The following is a 24,459-nucleotide window of genomic DNA, read 5'->3' as shown; positions in this document are numbered from 1 at the left end:
TTTAATTCCTTTTTTAAACGGAGTATTGCATAACCAAAACAAATAAACAGTAATAAAAAGATCTACACAGCGTCGGCAATACCAGGCAGGGCATATAATGATGTAATCATAAATTGCTAGAGCATTTGCAAAGCGAAGCAGGGCTTCAAACTGAATTGGGGAGGGCGTTTCGTGTTGAGATTCCTGTGTCACAGGGGGTTGGACTAGATGACCCCGGCGTCCCTTCCAACAATTCTATGATTCTAAGAGTTATGGCACCCATATTTCTCTAGGCAACACAGGGATGAATCCTTGCATGTCCAAATCTAAAACGTAAGAGATTACGGTCCTGCCACATTGAATAAAAATGTTCAGGGTTCACAAAGGCCCACAAGTTCTTATACCACACGGAACTGTTAAAGTTTTGTACTGTTTTCCACTGTTGGACAGTGGAAATCCTGTCAGCCGCCAGCTTCCATGTTCCTTGGAACAGTTTTGGGGTCTACATGACCCCAAACATCCCATTGATTTACTGGAACAGTCCGGAAACAGGACACTTTTAACATCTGGGAAAATAAAAACTTAGGGTGTTATGTACTGAGTTGAATAGAATCCAAAATGCAGCAGTCTGATTGGTCCTAGAACAATAAGATTCAGAATGCAGCAGTCTGATTGGTCCTAGAACAATAGGATTCAGAATGCAGCAGTCTGATTGGCCCTAGAACAATAGGATTCAGAATGCAGCAGTCTGATTGGTCCTAGAACAATGCAGCAGTATGATTGGTCTGCAGGAGCCACCCAGTCCAGCTCCAGGTGGAAGTGAATCCACAACCTGATTGGCCTACAGGAGAATTCTGGAATTAGCCAATCACGTGCAGCCCATTGTGTAAATAATGTACCGGTATATAAAGCAGATACTTTGGGGAAACCCCCATTTCCTCCTCACCACTATGAGCTGAATAAAGAGCATGAAATCCACTCTCGACTCTGAGTATGGGCATGAAGCTTATCTCAAAACTATTGGGGAGGAGACGTCTCTCAGGGCCTTGCATGCAGCAGTTCAGTCCTCTGGCCTGCGGAATAGCTCAGCCGGTAGAGCACAAGACTTTTCATCTCAGGGCTGTGGGTTCAAGCCCCACACTGGGCAAAAAGATTCCTTCATTGCAGAGGGTTGGACTAGATGACCCTTGGGTCCCTTCTTATGATTCTGTGATCTTCCTGACAAGGCTGGGAGAGCTTCCTGTTTGATGTCTTGGGAAGCTTCTTCCAGGCAGTGTAGACAGTACTGAGTTAAATGGACCAATGACCTGACTGCGTATTGTTGCAGGAATTTATGTATAGGTGGTGGGGGTGTTGCCCCTCCAGCAGATATCATGCACCTGCAGCCCACTACCAAAACCAGCACAATCACTTTTGTGACTCTTGTGATTTGTCCCCACAAAACACCCCATCACAGTTTCTTCCTATCTATTCAAAGGGCCTTTGCTGCACAATACCAAATGTAACAATTCACTGATCAATGTATCTCTGTACTGGCTCACTGGGAAAACTTCAGAAATTCATATAGACATGTGAGCTCAGCTCCTCAGCAGCCCCTCTGCCTGAGTGATAATCCCTGGCATCCTGATACCTGAGTGCCAGACAGGTAGCCATTCCAGAAATAACAAACCCTGATGAAGACAAAAGGGTGTGATGATGAACTTGGCTGGGAAACAGGGAAATGTAAAGATCTTTTTTGTTCCACTTGATGGGTGTTTGGTGGAGGGCAAGGAGAACCATGGGGCAGGGTCCAGGATGCTCAGATTACTGCCACCAGACCTCCCCTTTCATGATGTAACCGTGATGTATGAGTGATGTAGTTTTTTGGGGGGATGTAACATGGGGATTAGCAGCTAATAAAAGTTTGGGTTCTCTTTTGTTCGGGGCTTCCATCTTGTTCCACCTGGTGGCAGGTGGGAGTCCTGTCCTGACAGTCTTCAATCAAGACCAAGCCTACTGGCTGCTGTTTTGCTTTGGTATTCCTGGCTGGGGTCCTTGTTTTTTGTCCAAGGGAGCCCTCAGATTTCTCCGTTAACAATATAAAACAGATCCCTGTGTGCCTTTGTTGTTGTTGTTGAGTCGTTTAGTCATGTCCGACTCTTCGTGACCCCCTGGACCAGAGCACGCCAGGCCCTCCTGTCTTCCACTGCCTCCCTCAGTTTGGTCAAACTCATGCTGGTAATTTCGAGAACACTGTCCCACCATCTCGTCCTCCGTTGTCCCCTTCTCCTTGCGCCCTCCATCTTTCCCAACATCAGGGTCTTTTCCAGGGAGTCTTCTCTTCTCATGAGGTGGCCAAATTCTTGGAGCCTCAGCTTCAGGATCTGTCTTGGGGGGGGGGGTTAAAGAATAAAAGGAAAGCAGAAAAGTGGGGGAGTAGATAAGGAAGCCTAACAAAGCCCTGGTTTTGACTGCTTTGATTTTGTGTGGGTACGTCCAGTTCCTTCAGAACAACAACAACACACTTTTTTTGGGGGGGGGGGAGCTGTTTTGCTCCTGCCCTGAGTCTGCCCATTGGTTAACCCAGTACTGGCGTCCTTCGCAAACCGAGTCCAGGACCGGCCTTGCCGCGCGGCCGTGAGTCAACTTGGAGTTGCTGCTGAGGATTTGCTTTCGCTTGACGGTAGCTGTAAAGCGATGCCTTCCTGTCACGTTCCTTCAGATTCCAGGCCAGACTGTACTTGCCACTCGAATGGCACGTGGGTCGAAGCACGAGAGAGAGAGAGAGAGAGAGAGAGAGAGAGAGAGAGAGAGAGAGAGAAACTCCAGTGCGCTGGATCCCGGCTGCCCATCACGGAAGCAAGTGACAGGGTGGATCGAAGAAGGCAACTGAACAATGAGAGGTGCCACTATTGTTTTTTAACAGGGCTCCTCTGCCAATCAGGCTGGAATCCAACAGGCCCTGCATTCCCAGAATGGATCAATTGACCTCTTTAATTTCTTCCTGTTGCGAGGCAGTGTGGTTTGAATGTGTGTGTGACAAAATGGGCCTTCTTAGAATTGATTACGATCCAGACGTGGGTGGCGCTGCGGTCTAAACCACTGAGCCTCTTGGGCTCGCCGATCAGAAGGTTGGCGGTTTGAATCCCTGCGACGGGGTGAGCTCCCGTTGCTCTGTCCCTGCTCCTGCCAACCTAGCAGTTCGAAAGCACGCCAGTGCAAGTAGATAAATAGGTACCACTGCGGCGGGAAGGTAAACAGTGTTTCTGTGCACTCTGGTTTCTGTCACGGTGTCCCGTTGCACCAGAAGCAGTTTAGTCCTGCTGGCCACATGACCCGGAAAGCTGTCTGCGGACAAATGCCAGCTCCCTCGGCCTGAAAGCGAGATGAGCACCGCAACCCCATAGTCGCCTTTGACTGGACTTAACCGTCCAGGAGTCCTTTACCTTTACCTACCTTACGATCCAGATCAATTGAGCACATAAACAGCTCAGGACCGCAATACCTCAAGGACCGCCTCTTCCCATATGAAGCTACCCAGACCCCGAGATCATCTTCTGAGGCCCTCCTTCGTGCGCCTCCTCCTCAAGGGGTCCGGAGGGTGGCAACACGAGAACGGGGCCTTCTCTGCAGTGGCTCCCTGTCTGTGGAATGCTCAGGGAAGTTCACCTGGTGCCTTCGTTAGGCGCCAGGCAAAAATGTTGCTTTTTAACCAGGCCTTTGGTTGATCTTATTGGCATCCCTTTTAGAATGTGGCTCCTTTGGGGGTTTTCTAAAAAAAATTGAGTTAGTTTTTGGTTTGATTTTATATGTTGTGGTCTTGTTTGTGAACCGCCGTGAGACCTCTGGGTATAGGGCAGGGTATAAATTGAATAAATAATAATAATAAATAATCAGTCACTTAAAGCGTATCCCACACAGCCCAGCCCACAAAAAAGGAATTTCACACGCAGAGGTGCAGTTCCCAGCAATTAACAATCTACGGTTCCCAGGATTCTTTGCGGGGGAGTCATGCGCGTTAAATTTACCTTGACCTTGTGATTACGGTGGAACATCTCAAGAGTAGTATACCAAAAGTTGTGGAGAAGGTCCAGGGATTTGGCCAGGTAGCAGCTTATAAGCTATATAAAAACAAAACTAAAGTTTTGGTGAAAAATGTGACAGAACAATATAAGAAGGACTTACAACAAACTACGGGCATATGTATAGAGAAAAAAGTCAGATATTTAGGTGTTTGGTTGACAGCTAAGAATATTAATATTTTTAAAGATAACTACATAGAGATAAAGAGAAACTTAAGAGATTTGGGGAAGGATGAACCTATCATTATGGGGAAGAATATCAGTTATAAAAATGAATGTATTGCCGAGAATGTTGTTATTATTCCAATCAATACCTGTGGTCAGCGGCGCTGGACGCTTCCAAGAATGGCAAAAAGATATTACAAGATTTATCTGGCAGGGGAAGAAACCAAGAATAAAATATAAATTGTTAACAGGTGCTAAAGAAAGAGGGGGCTTCGCCTTGCCAGATTTAAAACTATATTATGAGGCGTCTTGTCTCTGCTGGCCCCAGGAATGGATATTATTGGAAAATGTAGATGTTTTAGATTTGGAAGGACATGATAATAGATTTGGATGGCATGCATATCTATGGTATGAAAAAGCAAAAGCACATAAAGGTTTTCAGAATAATCTAGTAAGGAAATCAATTTCCTTTACTAGAACAGAAAACACCACGGTGGCTTTCCCCAATTGAAGCAATATCTCCGAAAAAAGTAAAGATGAGAAATGAATGGGTGACTTATATAGAGCTGTTAATTGAAGTAAAACATCAGGTGAAACTGAAGGATTTTGGAGAGATAAGGCATTTATTAACTGATTGGTTACAGTATCAACAATGAAATGAGACTTTTAAGACAGATAAAAAGAAAGGATTCAGTTGTGAAGCCTCAAGATTAGAAAAAGATGTTAGAAAATAATGTAAAATTCCTTTTGAAAATGTATACATTAATTTTAGAATGGCACACAAAGGATGAACAGGTTAAATCAGTAATGATACATTGCGCAAGAGATTTGGGACATAATATTCAATTAACCGCTTGGGAAAAGTTATGGAAAACGCATTTAAAATTTTCGGCGTGTTGTACCTTGAAAGAAATCTATATGAAAATGATGTATAGATGGTATCTGAGTTCTACTAAATTAGCAAAAATGCACAGGACAAGTACAAATATTTGTTGGAAATGTAAAGAACAAGAAGGCAACTTTCATCATATGTGGTGGGTGTGTAATAAAAACCTTCTGGGAAATGATGTATAATGAAATGGGGGGAAATGTTTAAAATAGCTTTTATAATTAAACCTGAAGCTTTTTTTAAAGGGATTCTAGGTACAAAGATCCCAAAGATCAGAAAAGACTTTTCATGCATGCAACGACGACTGCATGGATGCTTTTAGCCCCAAAATAGAAAGAAGATAGAAATCCCTATATAAGAGATGAAGGTCAAATCAAGTTGCTGGAATACACCAAAATGGCAAAAAAGACTGGAAAGCTCAGAAACCAAGAGGACAAAAGTTTCAAAAAAGAATGGGAAAGATTTGCAATGTATTTGAGAGACCACTGCAAACAAATGAGAACAATTGCAGGTTTTGAATAACACTTGCAGGGATGCGGGTGGCGCTGTGGTGTAAACCACTGAGCCTCTTGGGCTTGCTGATTGGAAGGTTGGCGGTTCGAATCCCTGCGACGGCGTGAGCTCCCGTTGCTCGGTCCCAGCTCCTGCCAACCTAGCAGTTCAAGAGCACACCAGTGCAAGTAGATAAATCGGTACAGCTGCGGCGAGAAGGTAAACAGCATTCCCATGCGCTCTGGTTTCCATCACGATGTCCCATTGTGCCAGAAGCATTTAGTCCTGCTGGCCACATGACCCGGAAAGCTGTCTGTGGACAAACGCCGGCTCCCTCGGCCTGAAAGCGAGATGAGCGCCGCAACCCCATAGTCGCTGTTGACTGGACTTAACCATCCAGGGGTCCTTTACCTTTAACTTTTATAATGTAACAAAAACTTTGGACAATACAGACAGATTTAAAATATAGAGGATGAAATAATACGCCGTTGAAAACGATGACAGTGGGGTCCATGGAGGGGATGGAGGAAAGCCGGGAGACTCAGGGGAATCTAAGAAATTTGAGTATACAGTGGTGCCCCGCAAGACGAATGCCTCGCAAGACGGAAAACTCGCTAGACGAAAGAGTTTTCCGTTTTGGAGGTGCTTTGCAAAACAAATCTCCTATGGGCTTGCTTCGCAAGACGAAAATGTCTTGCGAATTCCTGCGGGTTTTCCCCCTTCTCCCCCCTTTTTCTAAGCCGCTAAGCCTCTTATCAGCTGATCCGATAAGCCGATAAGCCGCTAAAAGCCGCTAATAGCGCTAATCGTGCTAATCCGCTAATCCGTCAATGGGCTTGCTTCGCAAGACGAAAAAACCGCTAGACGAAGAGAATCACAGAACGGATTCTTTTCGTCTTGCGAGGCACCACTGTACTATTGTTTTCATTTGTTATCTATAAAACCAAATAATTATATATATGATCTTCCATTGTCTCCCGAGGCAGACGGTTGCCAACCAGTGAACAAACGGTTACATGGCCTAATCGAAGTTCACCTCAGTTCTCCGCACCCGCCTTAAAGCAATTATTGTGAACCAGTTAAGAGTAGCTGGTAGATTACTGAATTAAGACTGCAGACAGCCACTCCTGCCATTAGGCAGATTGAGGCAGCTGAATCAGGCAGGCAATAGTGGGCATCAAATTCTTTAGATATTCAAGTTGTGTTGTTGTAGTTTTGTAGCCGGAGAGGTGCTTTTTGGCCTCAGTTGTCATTATAAGTTGGTTGGCCTGGGACATAGCTGTCAACTTACAGATCTGAAAATAAGGGACCAGCAGCCTCGAAAATAAGGGATCAGCAGCCAAAATAAGGCATTTTCCAAGCACAGCTATGTTCAACTTCTGAGCCCCTCCGAGCCAAAGGCAGAAAGCCCAGCCAGCAGCCAAACGAAGCCTCAAGCGATGGTTCCCACAGCGCAGCAACCCGGCAAAGGGGATGCATCAAGGAAAACCACCGTCACCTCTCTGCTGGGAAGCGCTGAGCAAAGGCGAGTCCCCAGGCAACGCGGCGGATTTGATTGGCACAAGGCATGCAAGCTCCACCCCCCAGGAGACTCCTTATTGGGTGAGCAATGCAGCCAAGCAACACAGTTGGAGCCTCCCTCCTCCTTGGCCGGCAGGGAGGGAGGGAGGGAGAGGAGCTGCTTCCTTTGAAACCCGGGAAATTTAAGGGACATCATCAATAAGGGACAGCAGCGGGACACGGCGCTGGGATAAGGGACTGTCCCGCCAAATAAGGGACAGTTGACAGCTATGGCCTGGGATAGCCTCTAATGCAGCTTGGCTTGGTGGGTTTGTGTGTGCCGCAGGGGTGGAGATTTTGGTAGCGCAAGTCCACATTTTCTGGTGTGCCTCAGGCAGCAAAGTATCTTGGGCCACCAACCTGTAGACTGGAAAGATCCATCTTCCACCCACTTTCCCGCTGCGAAATTTTGTGTGTGTGTGGTCTCGAGCCTTAAATTTACTCCAGGCAGAGCTACCTACCTCGCAGGGTTGTGGTGGTGGCAAAATGGAGGGGAGGAAATCCACACATACGGCCTGTAGCCTCCTTGGCTCAAGCTCAATATAAAAAAACTCCAGTAAGTGGAATCGTAGAATTCCGTTTAACTCAGTACTGTTTACACTGACTGCCAACAGTTTTCCAAGACCTCAAACAGGAAGCACTCCCAGCCTTGCCAGGAGATCACAGAATCCTAGAGTTGGAAGGGACCCCGAGGGTCATCTATATACCTGAAGGAGCGTCCAGTATACCTGAAGGAGCGTCTCCACCCCCATCGTTCTGCCCAGACACTGAGGTCCAGCGCCGAGGGCCTTCTGGCGGTTCCCTCATTGCGAGAAGCAAAGCTACAGGGAACCAGGCAGAGGGCCTTCTCGGTAGTGGCGCCCGCCCTGTGGAACGCCCTTCCAGCAGATGTCAAAGCGATAAACAACTACCTGACATTCAGAAGACATCTTAAGGCAGCCCTGTTCAGGGAAGTTTTTAACGTGTGATATTTTACTGTATTTTTGGTTTTTATGGAAGCCGCCCAGAGTGGCTGGGGAGGCCCAGCCAGATGGGCGGGGTATAAATAATAAATTATTATTATTATTCTCTACTCCAACCCTCTGCAATGCACGAATATTTTGCCCGATAAAATTTGGAAATACCCAAGAGCAGGGGTCAGCAAACTTTTCAGCAGGGGGCCGGTCCACTGTCTCTCAAACATTGTGGGGGGCTGGATTATATTGGGGGGGGGAATGAACGAATTCCTATGCCCCACAAATAACCCAGAGATGCATTTTAAATAAAAGGACACATTCTACTCATGCAAAAACATGCTGATTCCCGGACCGTCCACGGGCCGGATTTAGAAGGCAATTGGGCCTTAGTTTGCCTACCCCTGCCGAAGAGTCATGCAAGCAAATGTAGATGTGGAATGAATATTCCACTACAGAATCCTGCTGAAATATCTTCCTGGTTCGCAGTCCCTCAACACCCAAACTTCCCTGACCTGTTTACAGCACACAGCCCTTCCCACGCTTCTGTGACATACTTCTCGAAATTATATCCACTTCCTTCGTGGCAATCGTGCTCCATTAACATTCTGCGATGGCAGCTGGAATGTTGGTGAGCATTCCGTGGTACCACCGAAGTTCATTCATTCCACTCCCAGCGGCCACACACACACACACACACACAGATTTACTGCTCGGCCACGAGACCTGGGCTAGCTCAACACGCCTTGGCTATCTCGTGTACATCAGGCTCCTTGCATGGCAGGGGAAGAGATCAAAGATCTCCAAGTATTCATGTGATTTAGTCCGCATTAAGATGTGTGCCCTGATTGCACCCTCGCTAAGCCAGTTTCCATCAATGTGACAGGCAGGGAAGCAACACTGACTCACTAGCAAAGCAGAGAAAATTGGTGGCCTCAAATCACCAGTCCAAGGGCTGCCAAATTAGCTCCAGAAAGCTCGTGATTTCCGCCATAGCAGAAGCGTAAGGAAAGGAATGCTATTTCCGCCTCTCTATAGTTTTCAAATAAAAAAGGCCATGTGCCCACAAATGTGTGTAGCAAACCACTCTCTTGTGTTGTTGTTGACACTGGAGCAGCTATCTCCAGATCTGTAACGCTGCAGCAAGACAAAGCAAAAAATCAGATTTTGTTGTTGTTGCGATTCCTGCTTTGTGGATGGGGTCAGACTAGATGACACATGGGGGGCCCTCCAACTCTACAGGCCTACAATTCCATAAAATGAGCCTGCTGCTGGATCAGGGCAATGGCACCCACCTAGTCCAGAGTCTTGTTCCCCCAGTGGCCCACCAGATGCTCGTTATGGGAAACCAGCAAGCAAGATTCAAATGCAAGAGCAGCCATTGTGGCTAAGAGCCATCCATAGACTTACCCAGGGCCGGATTTAGGTTTGATGAGGCCCTCAGCTACTGAAGGTAATGGGGCCCTTTATATGTCCAGCTGTCCTTTGTCAACAACAAATTTCCCGTTTTTTGTGTTGAATATATGCTATATGGTCATTTGGGACGCGGGTGGTGCTGTGGGTTAAACCACAGAGCCTAGGACTTGCCGATCAGAAGGTCGGCGGTTCGAATCCCCGCGACGGGGTGAGCTCCTGTTGCTCGGTCCCTGCTCCTGCCAACCTAGCAGTTCGAAAGCACGTCAAAGTGCAAGTAGATAAATAGGTACCGCTCCGGCGGGAAGGTAAACGGCGTTTCCGTGCGCTGCTCTGGTTCGCCAGAGGCGGCTTAGTCATGCTGGCCACATGACCCGGAAGCTGTACTCCGGCTCTCTCAGCCAATAAAGCGAGATGAGCGCCGCAACCCCAGAGTCGGTCACGACTGGACCTAAGGGTCAGGGGTCCCTTTACCTTTACCTATATGGTCATTTATGGACCTCATAGGTATCTAAAGCCATTTGCGCATGAAGAATGTAGGCACCCTATATACAGAAATGAGCAAACCAGTGATATTTAGAGAGCAGGCTAGCAAGCGGGGCCCATTACCTACATCATAGGAGCCTACACAACACAAAACACTGTTGCTGTATGCGGGTTTTATTTTATTTGTTTTGTATCTTATATTCTGGAAATGTGCATCCAGTTATTTTTTTTCCTTTAAATTTTTTTGGGGGCCCCAAGAGAGTGGGGCCCTAAGCAATAGCTTGTTTAGCTTATACCTAAATCCAACACTGGACTTGCCCTTTGTGGATTTATCTAGCTCTCTTTTCAAGCAGTCCAAATTCCATAGTTAAAACATGCACTGAAAGAAGCGCTTCTCTTTATCAGACCTGAATCTCCTAACATTCAGCTTTGTTGATGTTACGAGAAAGGCAGAAAAACTCTTCTCTCTCTCTCTCTGCTTGCTCCATGACAAGCACAATTAAAAAACTTCTAATTATTTGCATCTCTCTTCCCCATCACGCACAGATGCATAGACAGTTTAAAACAAGCGGTGTGATTCGTGTATTCTTTGGGAGCCTCTTTCAGATTTCTGTGGCTGAACTTTGCAGCAGCAGCAACAAAAAGTGCCTTGTTGCGTCAGCTGAAAGATGAGAGTAATCAGATATGTGAATCTTCGTGCACGTGGGCGTAAGGAAGGGAAAAAAGGAGAATGGAAGCGTGTGTCAAAGACCAGCTGTGACAGTTCAATTAAGGGCTTAGAATGCATGCCAAATTAAACTCAGCGTTTCCCAAAAACAGTAATTGGCGGATAACACAACCAGCGATGCTGAGTCAATTAGCGCCTGCTTTGAGGCAGACAGGAAACCCTTGCAGTGCCTTCAGCAGGCCGTGGAAGAATGCAGCCATTTCCCCTTCTCTTTTTGTGAAGGAAATGGAGAGGAATGTACAAAGGCAGTTGACAGGATCCCCATTCAAAAGCATTTCGGTTTTGAGTTGTCCAGAATGCAAACATGAGAATCACGGCGATTCTGTAGCTGCAATTCCCGCATTGCAGTTGTCCAACTCTCCAATGCTAAGGTTCTGTGAGTTTCTGCCTTAAAAGAAAATGTGATGAAAATGATGTATAGATGGTATATTATACCCGTTAAATTAGCTAACATGTATAAAGTTAGTAATAAATGTTGGAAATGTAAAGAAAAAGAAGGAACATTTTATCACATGTGGTGGGAATGTAAAAAAGTGAAAAGCTTCTGGGAAATGATATATAATGAGATAAAAAAAATGTTGAAATATACATTTATAAAGAAACCAGAAGCATTTTTACTGGGCATTGTAGGAAGTGATATAAATAGAAAAGAATGTAAGCTGTTTTTATATGCAACGACGGCAGCAAGAATATTATTGGCACAAAAATGGAAGCAAGAAGAATTACCGTCGATAGAAGAATGGAGGATGAAATTAATGGACTACGCAGAACTAGATAAACTAACAGGAAGGATTCAAAATCTGTGGGACCAGAAATTCACAGAAGACTGGTGTAAATTTACAGACTATTTGAAAAGTAATTGTGATGATCAGACTTTGTTTGTAGGTTTGCAAGAAGTTTTGTGAGGTGAATTATTGGAACTATTGCAAAAATGGATAAAGGGGAGGATTGTTAGTTAAGATAATCAAAGGCAATATGAATTTAAGAAATGCATAAGAAGTGGTTAAAATGGTGGATCATCAGAGGTGCTGATGGAAGTCCAAAAAAGATTGTATAAGTGGTGAAGTTTTGTGGTATGTATTATAATTTATATGTTAAAATTAATAAAAAATATTATATATATAAAAAGATTCTGTGAGTTTCAAATGTGAACTTCATTTCTGTTTCCAGAGATCTCCAACACCTCTCCTTTTTCCTTCACCCATCCCATTGGAAAAAAAGGCCAATCAGGTTAGACTTCCAAAAAACATATCCAACTACCAGAAGGATTTCTGAAGAGCCATCATCAGTAAATACTCTGAGATTGGGCTGTATCCAACTAAGTCCTACTCGGAGTAAAGGTAAAGGTACCCCTGACCATTAGGTCCAGTTGTGGACGACTCTGGGGTTGCGGCGCTCATCTTGCTTTATTGGCCAAGGGAGCCAGCATACAGCTTCCAGCTCATGTGGCCAGCAGGACTAAGCCGCTTCTGGCGAACCAGAGCAGCGCACGGAAACGCCGTTTACCTTCCCGCCGGAGCGGTGCCTATTTATCTACTTGCACTTTGACATGCTTTCGAACTGCTAGGTTGGCAGGAGCAGGGACTGAGCAACGGGAGCTCAGTCCGTCGCGGGGATTCGAGCCGCCGACCTCCTGATTGGCAAGTCCTAGGCTCTGTGCTTTAACCCACAGCGCCACCCGCGTCCCTCCTACTCAGAGTAGATCCGATGAAATTAAGTGGCCCCGGTTAGTCATGTCCATTGATTTCCATCTCATACTCTCGGTAGGACTAACATTTGATACAACCTATTATTACCCTACAATTATTTCTGATGGCCATCATTATGGAAGGGCTATATGAGGATTAGACAAACCCATGGAAGAGACAGTAATCGATATCTCCCAGGATGCTAGACTAGATGGGCCTGATCCAGATGGACTCTGTTGTTGTTGTTGTTAAAATTTATATACTGCTCTTCATTCAAAGATCTCAGGGGAGTTCAGACGACAAAAAGCACAAAATAAACAGCTGAAACAGAACAAAACAATAATCCCAGTTTCTTATGTTACCTACAAATGCCAGGAGTGAAGAGGTGATTTTTAATAATATAATTTTAGACTAGACATAGCCAAATGCCTGTGGAACAGCTTAATATCGGAAGTCAATAAACATGGGAGTGTTGGGTTGCAAGTGTGCTATGCCTTTAAAGCCCATTCAAAGCCCATTTTTCTCTCTCAAAGGATTCTGGGCCCTGTAGTTTATGGTCCAGCTCTCACTTCCATACATCACTACTGGGAAAACCATAGCTTTAACTATGCCAATAAAGGTCCATATAGTTAAAGCTATGGTTTTCCCCGTAGTGATGTATGGAAGTGAGAGCTGGACCATAAAGAAGGCTGATCGCCCAAGAATGGATGCTTTTGCATTATGGTGCTGGAGGAGACTCTGGAGAGTCCCATGGACTGCAAGAAGATCAAACCTCTCCATTCTGAAGGAAATCAGCCCTGAGTGCTCACTGGAAGGACAGATCCTGAAGCTGAGGCTCCAAGACTTTGGCCACCTCAGGAGAAGAGAAGACTCCCTGGAAAAGACCCTGATGTTGGGAAAGATGGAGGGCCCAAGGAGAAGGGGACGACGGAGGACGAGATGGTGGGACAGTGTTCTCGAAGCTACCAGCATGAGTTTGACCAAACTGCGGGAGGCAGTGGAAGACAGGAGTGCCTGGCGTGCTCTGGTCCAGGGGGTCACAAAGAGTTGGACATGACTAAATGACTAAACAACAACAACAACAACAGTTAATCAAGGCTTCCTCTACTGACTGAGCTATGGAAGAGTAGGACACAACACTCAGTCGCAGAGAGCGTGTGATTTACATCTGGAAGGCCCCCTGCCCACCACCACCACCACCTCTAGCATCAAGCAACAGGTCCTGGGGAAGGTCTCTCTCTCGGGCCACGATCCGGACAGCCGCCACCAGTCTGAGGAGTCAGTAGCTTGGCGTGATCTAAGGCAACTTGCCATGTGCCTTTGAGGCCATTCTTACAGTCATCAAATCGCCAGGGAGCGAGAAGTAATCGAGTGACGCACCTGCCAATATGCAGACTAACCAAGTTTCTAGACTTCAGTGAGTTACTGAGTTCATTTCTGCAACTTTGGGCCAGCTCCTTACATTCAGGTCCCACATCCTGTTCTCACAGTGGCCAACCAGATCGTGCCTCTTCTGCGAAGCCCCCAGGCAGGACCTGAGGTTCAAGAGCAGTGTGCTCTTCTGGCTTGCGATTCCCAGCGAGGGATATTCAGAGGCAAACTGCCTCGGGCGGCAGAGTTAGACTTACCCTTTGTCACTGCAGCTCTACCTTGCTCTCACGCCCTCTTAGCAGACCCTTGTCCTGTGCCCTGACTCCACATCCAGTCCAGTTGAGCAGATGATATCGCCCATCTTTAGCTGCATTTCACAACTGAGGCCACAATTGAGCTCCTCAGAGATAATGGTGGGATACAGCCCACCAGATAGCTCAGTCAGCAGAGCATGAGATTCTTAACTTCAGGGTTGTGGGTTTGAGCCCCACGTGGGGCAAAAGATTCCTGCTTTGGACTAGATGACCCTCACAGTCCCATCCAACCCTACAATTTTAAATGCAACCAATACTATAAATAAATAAGTTATTTGTGGTATGGCAAGTTTGCAGTTCCTGGACTGTATCAGTTCCACTCAGGGTAGACCCCACTGGAATTAATGGTCATCGCGGCTAACTTAGGCCCATTGACTTTGATAGGTTTTATTTATCTATATTGGAGAGAATAGGTAAAGGTAAAGGGACCCCTGACCATTAGGTCCAGTCGTGGCCGACTCTGGGGTTGGGGCGCTCATCTCACTTTATTGGCCGAGGGAGCCGGCGTACAGCTTCCGGGTCATGTGGCCAGCATGACTAAGCCACTTCTGGCGAACCAGAGCAGCGCACGGAAACGCCGTTTACCTTCCCACTGGAGTGGTACCTATTTATCTACTTGCACTTTGACGTGCTTTCGAACTGCTAGGTTGGCAGGAGCAGGGACGGAGCAACGGGAGCTCACCCCGTCGCGGGGATTTGAACCGCTGACCTTCTGATCGGCAAGTCCTAGGCTCTGTGGGTTAACCCACAGCGCCACCCACGTCCCTTATTGGAGAGAATATACATCCATTTAAAAATCTCTCTCTCTTTCTCTTCTGCTTAACAACATTCACACTAGTGGAAGAGGGTGCAAAAGGTTCCTACTGATTTGTGTGAAAATATCCAAGGAGGAGAAGGCTTGCAGAAAGTCCCTGATTTAATCCCCAGCCTCTCCAGGTAAGGCTGGGAGAGGTCCCATCTGAAATCTTAGAGAGTTGCTACCAGCCAGTGTAAACAATATTGACCTAAATGGACCACGGGTCTGGCTCAGTATAATTCAGCCTCCCAGGTCCCCATGTCTGAAGGCCACTGCCCCGAGTCCCAGTAACCACAAGTGAGGCCGGATCAATTTAGATTTAAAGGCCTTCAACATTTTTGGGCAGACTCCTTGCATCTGAAACGCAAAATTAAGTAGTCACACAGAGATCGTTCCCCCGTTTTTCACCCCAAAAACCCGATGTTCAGCACAAACCTTTCCAGCTGCTACGTATATAGCGAAACGAGAGAGTTCTTTGGTCGAGTTTTCCGATCAGGATTCGAAAGCTAAACATTGCAAAATGTTGGACTCAAAAGTATTAATTTGATCTCTCCTGCAAATTCGTTTGGGTCCCGGAGCTGTCATTTGTGGCTTATCGTCAATCGCGCGTGAATTAAAAACTTAGAAGCAATTTGTTTTATTGTCGTTTGTTTAATCATAGCTGCTTAGCGATGAAAGCTCCCTTAAGGTCATCCGAAACACGTTTGCAAAAGGAGATGCTATTTGTTCTGGGAAGTTGGGGGACCACCCTCTCCCCGAACCGCCAAACCCCAGAGCTTACCGATCCCTTGGCACAACTGGTTCCGACCCGGTTCAGAAGTTGCTTGGCGCTCTCTCCGTTGGTCCCCACCAAGGTGATGGAAATGGAGTCAAAGGTCCCAGTCAGGAGACCTTGCCCGGTCGTCACTTTGACTTTGTAGACAACTGGTTTGGCCGGCTTGGAGGAGAAGATCCCCACTTGTTCCATCCTGCCCACGTGTGGACCCTCGGGAGATCGGGGCAAAGAGAAGCCGGAAAAAGCTTCGGGAAGAAGCCGGGAGCCTGGCTTATAAGTGTGGTGCGCAGGCGAGGCAAACATCTGCTCCAGGAACCGGCTCGTCTCCCTTTTGGCTGAGCTACGCCCAGGTGCCTCCAAGCGACATGGCTCAGTCCAAGTCCTCCCACCCACTCTTGCTGCCTCGACTCACACAGGTAACCTCCTGCAGCACAGGCTATCACTTATATATATATGTACGTCCACACGCAGGCCTTCTCCTCCATCCTCCCCGCGTACAAAGGTGAAAGCCAAGCTGCACCTGGAAATAGACCACCCATCTCTCCATCGTGGGTGGCGACCTCCCATCGCGGCAGGTGCATCTCAGCAGGGAGAGATGAGGGCGATGTCAGGACTGGAAGGCAGGGGGATGGAGCGAAGCAGGTGGGAAGATAGGCAGAGAGAAAGGGGGGGTTTTCACCGATGGAAATTAGACAAGTGTTCAGGACTATGTCCAGAGCCTTTTTCCAGCCCTATCTGGAGACCCCGGGGATCGAACCTGCGACCTTTTGCAGGCAAAGGAGGTGTTCTGTCCCCAAGCTGAAGCCCAGCTCCACAAACTCCTTCCAGAGCAATTGGAGGAGGCAGCAGTTTGGGGGATTCAGTGCCCCGCTCTCTTTACCTTGTTGCTAGCATTGCCAGTTCAGGAGCATCCCAGGCCCCAAATCTAGGGGCAGCCCTATTGGCAGTGCCACAGGGGCAGGTCTCCGGAGATGGAGGTTAATGGGAGTAAGTCCTTGAATTCCCATTGCCCCCCCCCCCTGGTATATTTATTGTTGCTGTTATTACAGAATATTTCAACTTCAACAAAATAAAATGGAAATAAAAAGCGAATGAAATATATAAATTCATAATGGAATAAAAAGTAAAAGGTATATTATATCATTATACAGTGGTACCTCGGGTTAAGAACTTAATTCATTCCGGAGGTCCGTTCTTAACCTGAAACTATTCTTAACCTGAAGCACCACTTTAGCTAATGGGGCCTCCTGCTGCCACCGCGCCGCCGGAGCACGATTTCTGTTCTCATCCTGAAGCAAAGTTCTTAACCCGAGGTACTATCATAAAATCATAAAACCCACTGACAAATACCCCCTCCTCTTGGTTCATGTGGGAACCAATGACACTGCAAGCAATAGCCTCCAGAAGATCAAAAGAGACTACGAGGCTCTGGGCAGGAAATTGAAGCAATTAAATGCACAAATTGTCATCTCATCTGTCCTCCCAGTTGAACGACGTGGCCCAGGGAGAGAGGGAAAAATAGTGGAAGTGAACAGCTGGCTTCGCAAATGGTGTAAACAGGAATGGTTTGGATTCTTAGATCATGGACTGCAGTTTCTTGAAGATGGACTTCTGGCAAGCGATGGGCTGCACCTCACAACGGTTGGGAGGAATGTTTTTGCCAAAAATCTCAGAAACCTCATCAGGAGAGCTTTAAACTGACTAATGTGGGGGAGGGAGACAGTGCTCCTGAAGGTAGGAGTCTATCAATTGGTGAAGATGATCATCCAAATGTCATAGACCAAATGGAGCAAACAGCACACAGACCTAGCGGTGGGAGGAAAAAATCCTTAAATAAAAGTCACGGGGGAATGATTAATGGACTTCAATGTCTGTACACTAATGCGCAAAGCATGGGAAATAAACAAGATGAGCTTGAGTTCTTGGTACAGCAAACTAAATATGACATAATAGGCATCACTGAAACCTAGTGGGATAAGTCCCACGATTGGAATGTAATAATGGAGGGATACAATCTATTTCAGAGAAACAGACCAGACAAGAAAGGAGGAGGAGTGGCGTTATATGTCAGGGATGTGTATACCTGTGAAGAGATCCAAGATTTAGAACCTCAATGCCAAAGTGAGAGCATTTGGGTCAAAATTAAGGGAGAGAAGAATAACAGAGACCTCATTGTGGGAGTTTACTATAGATCCCCAAGCCAAACGGAGGACATAGATGATGCCTTCCTGGAACAGATGGCCAAGCATGCAAAAGGAAGGGAGATAGTAGTAATGGGGGACTTCAATTACCCGGATATTTGTTGGATGTCAAACTCAGCCAAGAGCATAAGGTCAAACAGATTCCTCACTGGCCTTGCAGACAACTTCATTGTCCAGAAAGTGGGAGAAGCAACAAGAGGAACAGCCATTTTAGATCTGGTCCTAACCAATGTTGATGACCTGGTTAGTGGGGTAGAAGTGGAAGGATCATTAGGCGCGAGTGATCATGCTCTTCTGAAGTTTACTATACAGCGGAAAGGAGCAGCCAAGCATACTAGGACTCAATTTCTTGACTTTAAGAAAGCTAACTTCATAAAACTTAGGGAAGTGCTGGGTGAGATCCCATGGACAGTGATACTAAAAAGAAAGGGAGTTCATGATGGCTGGGAGTTTGTTAAGAGGGAGATAGTAAAAGCACAACGTCAGGCAATACCAATGAGACGGAAACATGGAAGGTGCCTAAAGAAGCCAGGGTGGCTATCTAAAGAACTTTTAACTGAGTTAAGATTAAAAAAGGATGTGTACAAAAAATGGAAAAGGGGGGAAACCACCAAAGAGGAATTCAAACAAATAGCCAGCACGTGTAGACACAAAGTCAGAAAAGCTAAAGCACAGAATGAACTCAGGCTTGCTAGAGAGGTTAAAAGCAACAAAAAAGGCTTTTATGGGTATGTTCGTAGCAAAAGGAAGAACAAAGAAACGGTGGGGTCACTCAGAGGAGAAGATGGTGAAATGCAAACAAGGGACACAGAAAGGGCTGAACTCCTCAATGCCTTCTTTGCCTCAGTCTTCTCCGATAAAGAAAACAATGCCCGACCTGAAGAATTTGGAGCAAATGATTCAGGAAAGGAAACACAGCCCAGAATAACTAAGGAGATAGTACAAGAATACTTGGCTAGTTTAGATGTATTCAAGTCTCCAGGGCCAGATGAACTGCATCCAAGAGTATTAAAAGAACTGGCAGATGTGATCTCAGAACCACTGGCAGTCATCTTTGAGAATTCCTGGAGAACAGGCGAAGTCCCGGCAGACTGGAGGAGGGCAAATGTTGTCCCTATTTTCAAAAAGGGGAAAAGAGAGGACCCAAATAATTACCGCCCAGTCAGTCTGACATCAATACCAGGGAAGATTCTGGAGCAGATCATTAAGCAAACAGTCTGTGAGCACCTAGAAAGGAATGCTGTGATCACCAACAGTCAGCATGGATTTCTGAAAAATAAGTCATGTCAGACTAACCTGATCTCTTTTTTTGACAGAATTACAAGCCTGGTAGATGAAGGGAACGCAGTGGATGTAGCCTACCTTGATTTCAGCAAGGCATTTGACAAGGTGCCCCATGATATTCTTGTAAAGAAGCTGGTAAAATGCGGTCTTGACTATGCTACCACTCAGTGGATTTGTAACTGGCTGACTGACCGAACCCAAAGGCTGCTCATCAATGGTTCCTCTTCATCCTGGAGAAGAGTGACTAGTGGGGTGACACAGGGTTCTGTCTTGGGCCCGGTCTTATTCAACATCTTTACCAACGACTTGGATGATGGACTCAAGGGCATCCTAATCAAATTTGCAGATGACACCAAACTGGGAGGGGTGGCTAACACCCCAGAGGACAGGATCACAATTCAAAACGACCTTGACAGATTAGAGAACTGGGCAAAAACAAACAAGATGAATTTTAACAGGGAGAAATGTAAAGTATTGCACTTGGGCAAAAAAAATGAGAGGCACAAATACAAGATGGGGGACACCTGGCTTGAGAGCAGTACATGTGAAAAGGATCTAGGAGTCTTGGTTGACCACAAACTTGACATGAGCCAACAGTGTGACGCGGCAGCTAAAAAAGCCAATGCAATTCTGGGCTGCATCAATAGGAGTATAGCATCTAGATCAAGGGAAGTAATAGTGCCACTGTATTCTGCTCTGGTCAGACCTCACCTGGAGTACTGTGTCCAGTTCTGGGCACCACAGTTCAAGAAGGACACTGACAAACTGGAACGTGTCCAGAGGAGGGCAACCAAAATGGTCAAAGGCCTGGAAACGATGCCTTATGAGCTACTCTCATTTTGACTCAAGAAAATCACCAGTTCAAACTGGGGGGGGGGGTACAGTAAATGGACAAAAGGCTGCCATTAGGGATAGCAACAGGACTGATGATTCACCATGCTAGAGAAGAAACTATTTTTTAAAAAAATTAGTTTCTTCTCCCGTTAGATTCACAAAATGTTTAGGGGTATGCGTCCCCCTGCGTCCCTCCAGAACAAAGGCACTGCATATATGATTATTTATAACCTACTATATTTTTAGTAAACACACTTCCAAGCCCCCAATCACCAGACGTCAGGTGATTGGCAGGTGAGCAGCCCTGCCCAGCGGCCAAAATTGGCCCACAAGGCTGGGTCCTCATAAACACCTTGACCCATGGAGTCCCAAAGTCTCCTCACCCCTGATATGAAAGGTGAGGTGCAAATGTAATAATAAATGAATGAATGCGAATTCATGGCAGGCACAAACTTTCAAATTCATCGTCCCAGGACAATGATGATGATGATGATCAATTCAATTTATAGACTTGAATTTGATCATATTCTTTCATGGGCTGTGAGTGGGTCCCCTGCTGAGTCGAGGGGCCGCAAAATTGAGAAGACCCATCATTTTGAGAAGACCCATTTGGGACCCATTTGAGAGGCTACTATATGTGGTGGCAATGTCAGGTTGTTAAAAAAAGCTTGGATAATGATATATAATGATTTGAAGAAAAGGCTTAAAATAACCTTTGTTTAAAAAACGGAAGACTTGACATTGGGTTCTACAGGATTGAATGTTTTCAAAGAGAAAAAAGAATCTTTCCCTGTATATGATAGCAGATGCTTGGCCAAGATCCTCCCAGAATTTGAAAAAGAAGAAATATCTGCCAAAGAAGATAAAGGAGATCGGTAAAGCAAATTAATGGACCATGCAGGAATAATCAATTACCGTAATTAGAAACCCAAGAAAATAAGCGGACAATAATTTGGAAAACGGAAATTTGTTCTTGCAGACTTTCAAAGCACGATGCTATACATTAGCAGGACTTTGAAAAACACTTGTAATACGATGAAGAATGTATAAAACTGGAAGGTATTGCGAATTGAAGAGATCACGGACGTGAATGATTAGATGTAAAACAAATGAAGCAAGAAGGGGAGTGGAGGGGAGTCAAAGGATTCTAGAAATCCCATGTTTGGGAATTGTTATGGATTGTATACATAGTTGATCTAAGGATTAAAGGTAAAGGGACCCCTGACCATTAGGTCCAGTCGTGGCCGACTATGGGGTTGTGGTGCTCATCTCGCTTTATTGGCCGAGGGAGCCGGCGTACAGCTTCCGGGTCATGTGGCCAGCATGACTAAGCCACTTCTGGCGAACGCTGTTTACCTTCCCGCTGGAGCGGTACCTATTTATCTACTTGCACTTTGATGTGCTTTCAAACTGCTAGGTTGGCAGGAGCAGGGACCGAGCAACGGAAGCTCACCCCGTCGCGGGGATTCGAACTGCCGACCTTCTGATCGGCAAGTCCTAGGCTCTGTGCTTTAACCCACAGCGCCACCCGCGTCCCTGATCTAAGGATTAAGGTACGGTTATTTCTATGTTTTTTCTTATTATTGTTAAAATTAATAAAATAGCATTAAAAAAGAGAGAGAGAAAGGACCCATTTGGGGACACCAGATACTGGCCACATTCACAGCCCCAGACTACCAAAAAATTACCAAAGTTAGCTTCCCTGAGCCCAGTATTTGAACCGGGAAGGGTGGGGTATAAATAAAAATTTGTTGTTGTTGTTGTTGTTGTTGTTGTTGTTGTTGTTAAAATCCGTCCCTGATCTTGGTGGCTGCTGTGAGGACAAGATGCTGAATTAGGTGGGAGCAGTTGGCCTCTAACATGGAAACGATGCCTTATGAGGAACGGCTAAGGGAGCTGGGCATGTTTAGCCTGGAGAAGAGGAGGTTAAGGGGTGATATGATAGCCATGTTCAAATATATAAAAGGATGTCACATAGAGGAGGGAGAAAGGTTGTTTTCTGCTGCTCCAGAGAAGCGGACACGGAGCAATGGATCCAAACTACAAGAAAGAAGATTCCACCTAAACATTAGGAAGAACTTCCTGACAGTAAGAGCTGTTCGACAGTGGAATTTGCTGCCAAGGAGTGTGGTGGAGTCTCCTACTTTGGAGGTCTTTAAGCAGAGGCTTGACAACCATATGTCAGGAGTGCTCTGATGGTGTTTCCTGCTTGGCAGGGGGTTGGACTCGATGGCCCTTGTGGTCTCTTCCAACTCTAGGATTCTATGATTCTAACGTTCCTGAAACATTAGGAGATTAGAAGGCAGGAGCAGTTACCGGTACTCCCAGGGCACAGCCAAAATCCCCGTTCCCTCCTCCAGTGTCCCATTTATTTGTCCTGTTAACCCACAGCCACTATCCTCAGCCCTCCCCAGTCGCACGGCCTTATCATTTTCTGAGCCTGTCTCCCTCCACCTGCCACCTGCTTCCTCTGGAAAACCGGGAACTGACTAAACCAGGGCAGGATGTTGAAGTGCAGATCCACTTAAATTTCCCTCGGGATGACTCAGTGGGTAACTTCCCATCGCAATCCAGGAGGAGTTCTGAGTCATTTGCATATTTAGAATAGGGAAGGGATTTTGTCAGCTAGTCATCACATTGGCCAAGGGCTCTAAGTGATTGGGGATTTTTGTTATTGTCTGGAGAGACGTGAAGCATGCGGCTTGGCTTGCTCGTGTGAGTCGCCTCTGGAGCTATTCCGTGGCTGGGCTGATCTCCGAGGAGCTGAGCGTCCTTATTTGCATAGTTGTCAACTATCCCCTTTTCTTGCGAAGAATCCTATTTGGAATAAGGGAATTTTCCTTAAAAAAGGAAAAAGTTGACAGCTATGCCTTATCTGACACAGGGCCGGATTAAGCCCTTAAAAGATCTTTCGGGCCCCTGCATATATCTAATTCTAAACATAAGCAACAATAAACCGTAAGATGAAGTTTTAGGGAAGCTTTTCATGTTTAATAGAATATTTTATTTTAATATTTTGTTGGAAGCCACCCAGAGTGGCTGGGGAAACCCAGCCAGATGGGCGGGGTATAAATAATAAATTATTATTATTATTATTATTATTATTATTATTATTATTATTACAATGATTATTTTTGGTTTATTTCTATTTGAGAATCATCATCAACCTTTTATTCGACCGTCAGTCAGAAAAAAGTACAATTGTCAATACACAGTTAAAACATCCAAGAAGATTTTAGAGCTTAGCCAACACTAAAATGGGCTAAACAGATAGCCCCATATCAATACAATCAATTAAAGTCTTGCGACGCTTAAAAGCTAAAAAAAGAAATTTGGCCACCGAGGAAGGTATAGCTCTAGTGATGTTATTCAGCAAGTGTAAAACCTGGTTTTCTCCAGGTAGGGAGCTAAATTGACGTAGAAGTGGGTCTATAAAATTTTGTCTAAGCTCTGCATAAGAAGGGCAAGTCAAGAGGATGTGTTCGGTGGACTCAACCACACCCATGGCACAATGACAGGTTCTCTGGGCGTATGGTACTCCCCTGTACCTTCCCCACAATATCGCAGAGTCAAGGACATTTAATCTGGCCGCTGTAAGAAGTCTGCGGTATTCCACATAGTGGATTTCTGCAAGGTAGGGGGCTGGTATGGTCCGATAGATCTGGTCCCCTAGGAACATCCCTGGTTTTACCTGGGCTATGTCCTCTTGTCTAGCAATGTCACTCAATCTCCGGGAGATCACAGCTCTAGCTTGATTGTACGACATAGACTCAAAGTAAAGATGAGACAATCCGCAGGATTGAACCTCGTTAGTGACCTCCCTTTCCCACGATGATTGGAAATCGTCCCTCAATATCAAGGGGGCAATACCCACTGGTTTAAAACAAAGCTTAAGCCATAGCCAGAGCTTCGTCTTCAAGGCCACATACCGTAGAGCTTGCCAGCCGACCTCTAATCTCATAGCTGCACCCGCTACCGAGGGGGGAATCCTAAGGATGGCTCTAAGGAATCGCGTTTGGATAGAATCAAGTTTCAAGAAGTCCCTACGGGAGCCTAAAGAGATGCCCACCAAAAGAAGGGGGAGGACTTTCATTTGAAAGAGACTCAAAGCTATCTTCACTGATTGAGCCTGATTCTTAGCATATAGAGATCTAATCTGGATGGCTGCTTTAGATGCATTAGTTGTTATATAGTCTCTATGGGCCAGAAAAGACCTATTTGACCGTATTACTTGTCCCAGATATTTAAAGCAGTTAACCTGCTCTAGGGGGATCCCGTTCATCGACCATCGATAGAGTCTCGGTCGGGCAGAGAAGACCATGATCTTGGTCTTAGCATAGTTGGGTTGGAGCTCATGCTGATCACAGTATTCATGTAGAGCTTGCAACATTCTCCTCAGTCCAATAGGGGATCTAGCAAGAAGTGCGGCGTCATCCGCATACAGAAGAACATTCAGAGATCGGCCTGCTAG

At 45.9% G+C, this 24,459-nt stretch overlaps 1 protein-coding gene across 2 annotated transcripts in view; it reads right to left on the bottom strand.

Annotated features, from left to right (window-relative positions):
* Nucleotides 1–16,086, bottom strand: part of LOC308572045 (polyunsaturated fatty acid lipoxygenase ALOX15B-like) — a 46,199-nt gene extending 30,113 nt beyond the window's left edge. For both annotated transcript variants that reach the window (XR_014001628.1, XM_081167854.1), the window contains exon 1: nucleotides 15,676–16,086. Coding sequence is in view for 1 of the 2 variants with exons in the window: in XM_081167854.1 (XP_081023980.1) it covers nucleotides 15,676–15,972 (297 nt within the window). In the remaining variant the exon portion in view is untranslated. The remainder of the gene's footprint in view (nucleotides 1–15,675) is intronic.
* Between the last annotated feature and the right edge of the window lie 8,373 nt (nucleotides 16,087–24,459).

The sequence above is a fragment of the Podarcis bocagei genome (assembly GCF_964188305.1).
Source record: "Podarcis bocagei genome assembly, chromosome: 13".
In the NCBI taxonomy this organism is placed as follows: domain Eukaryota; kingdom Metazoa; phylum Chordata; class Lepidosauria; order Squamata; family Lacertidae; genus Podarcis; species Podarcis bocagei.
This window is presented reverse-complemented; position numbering and strand designations above follow the sequence as displayed.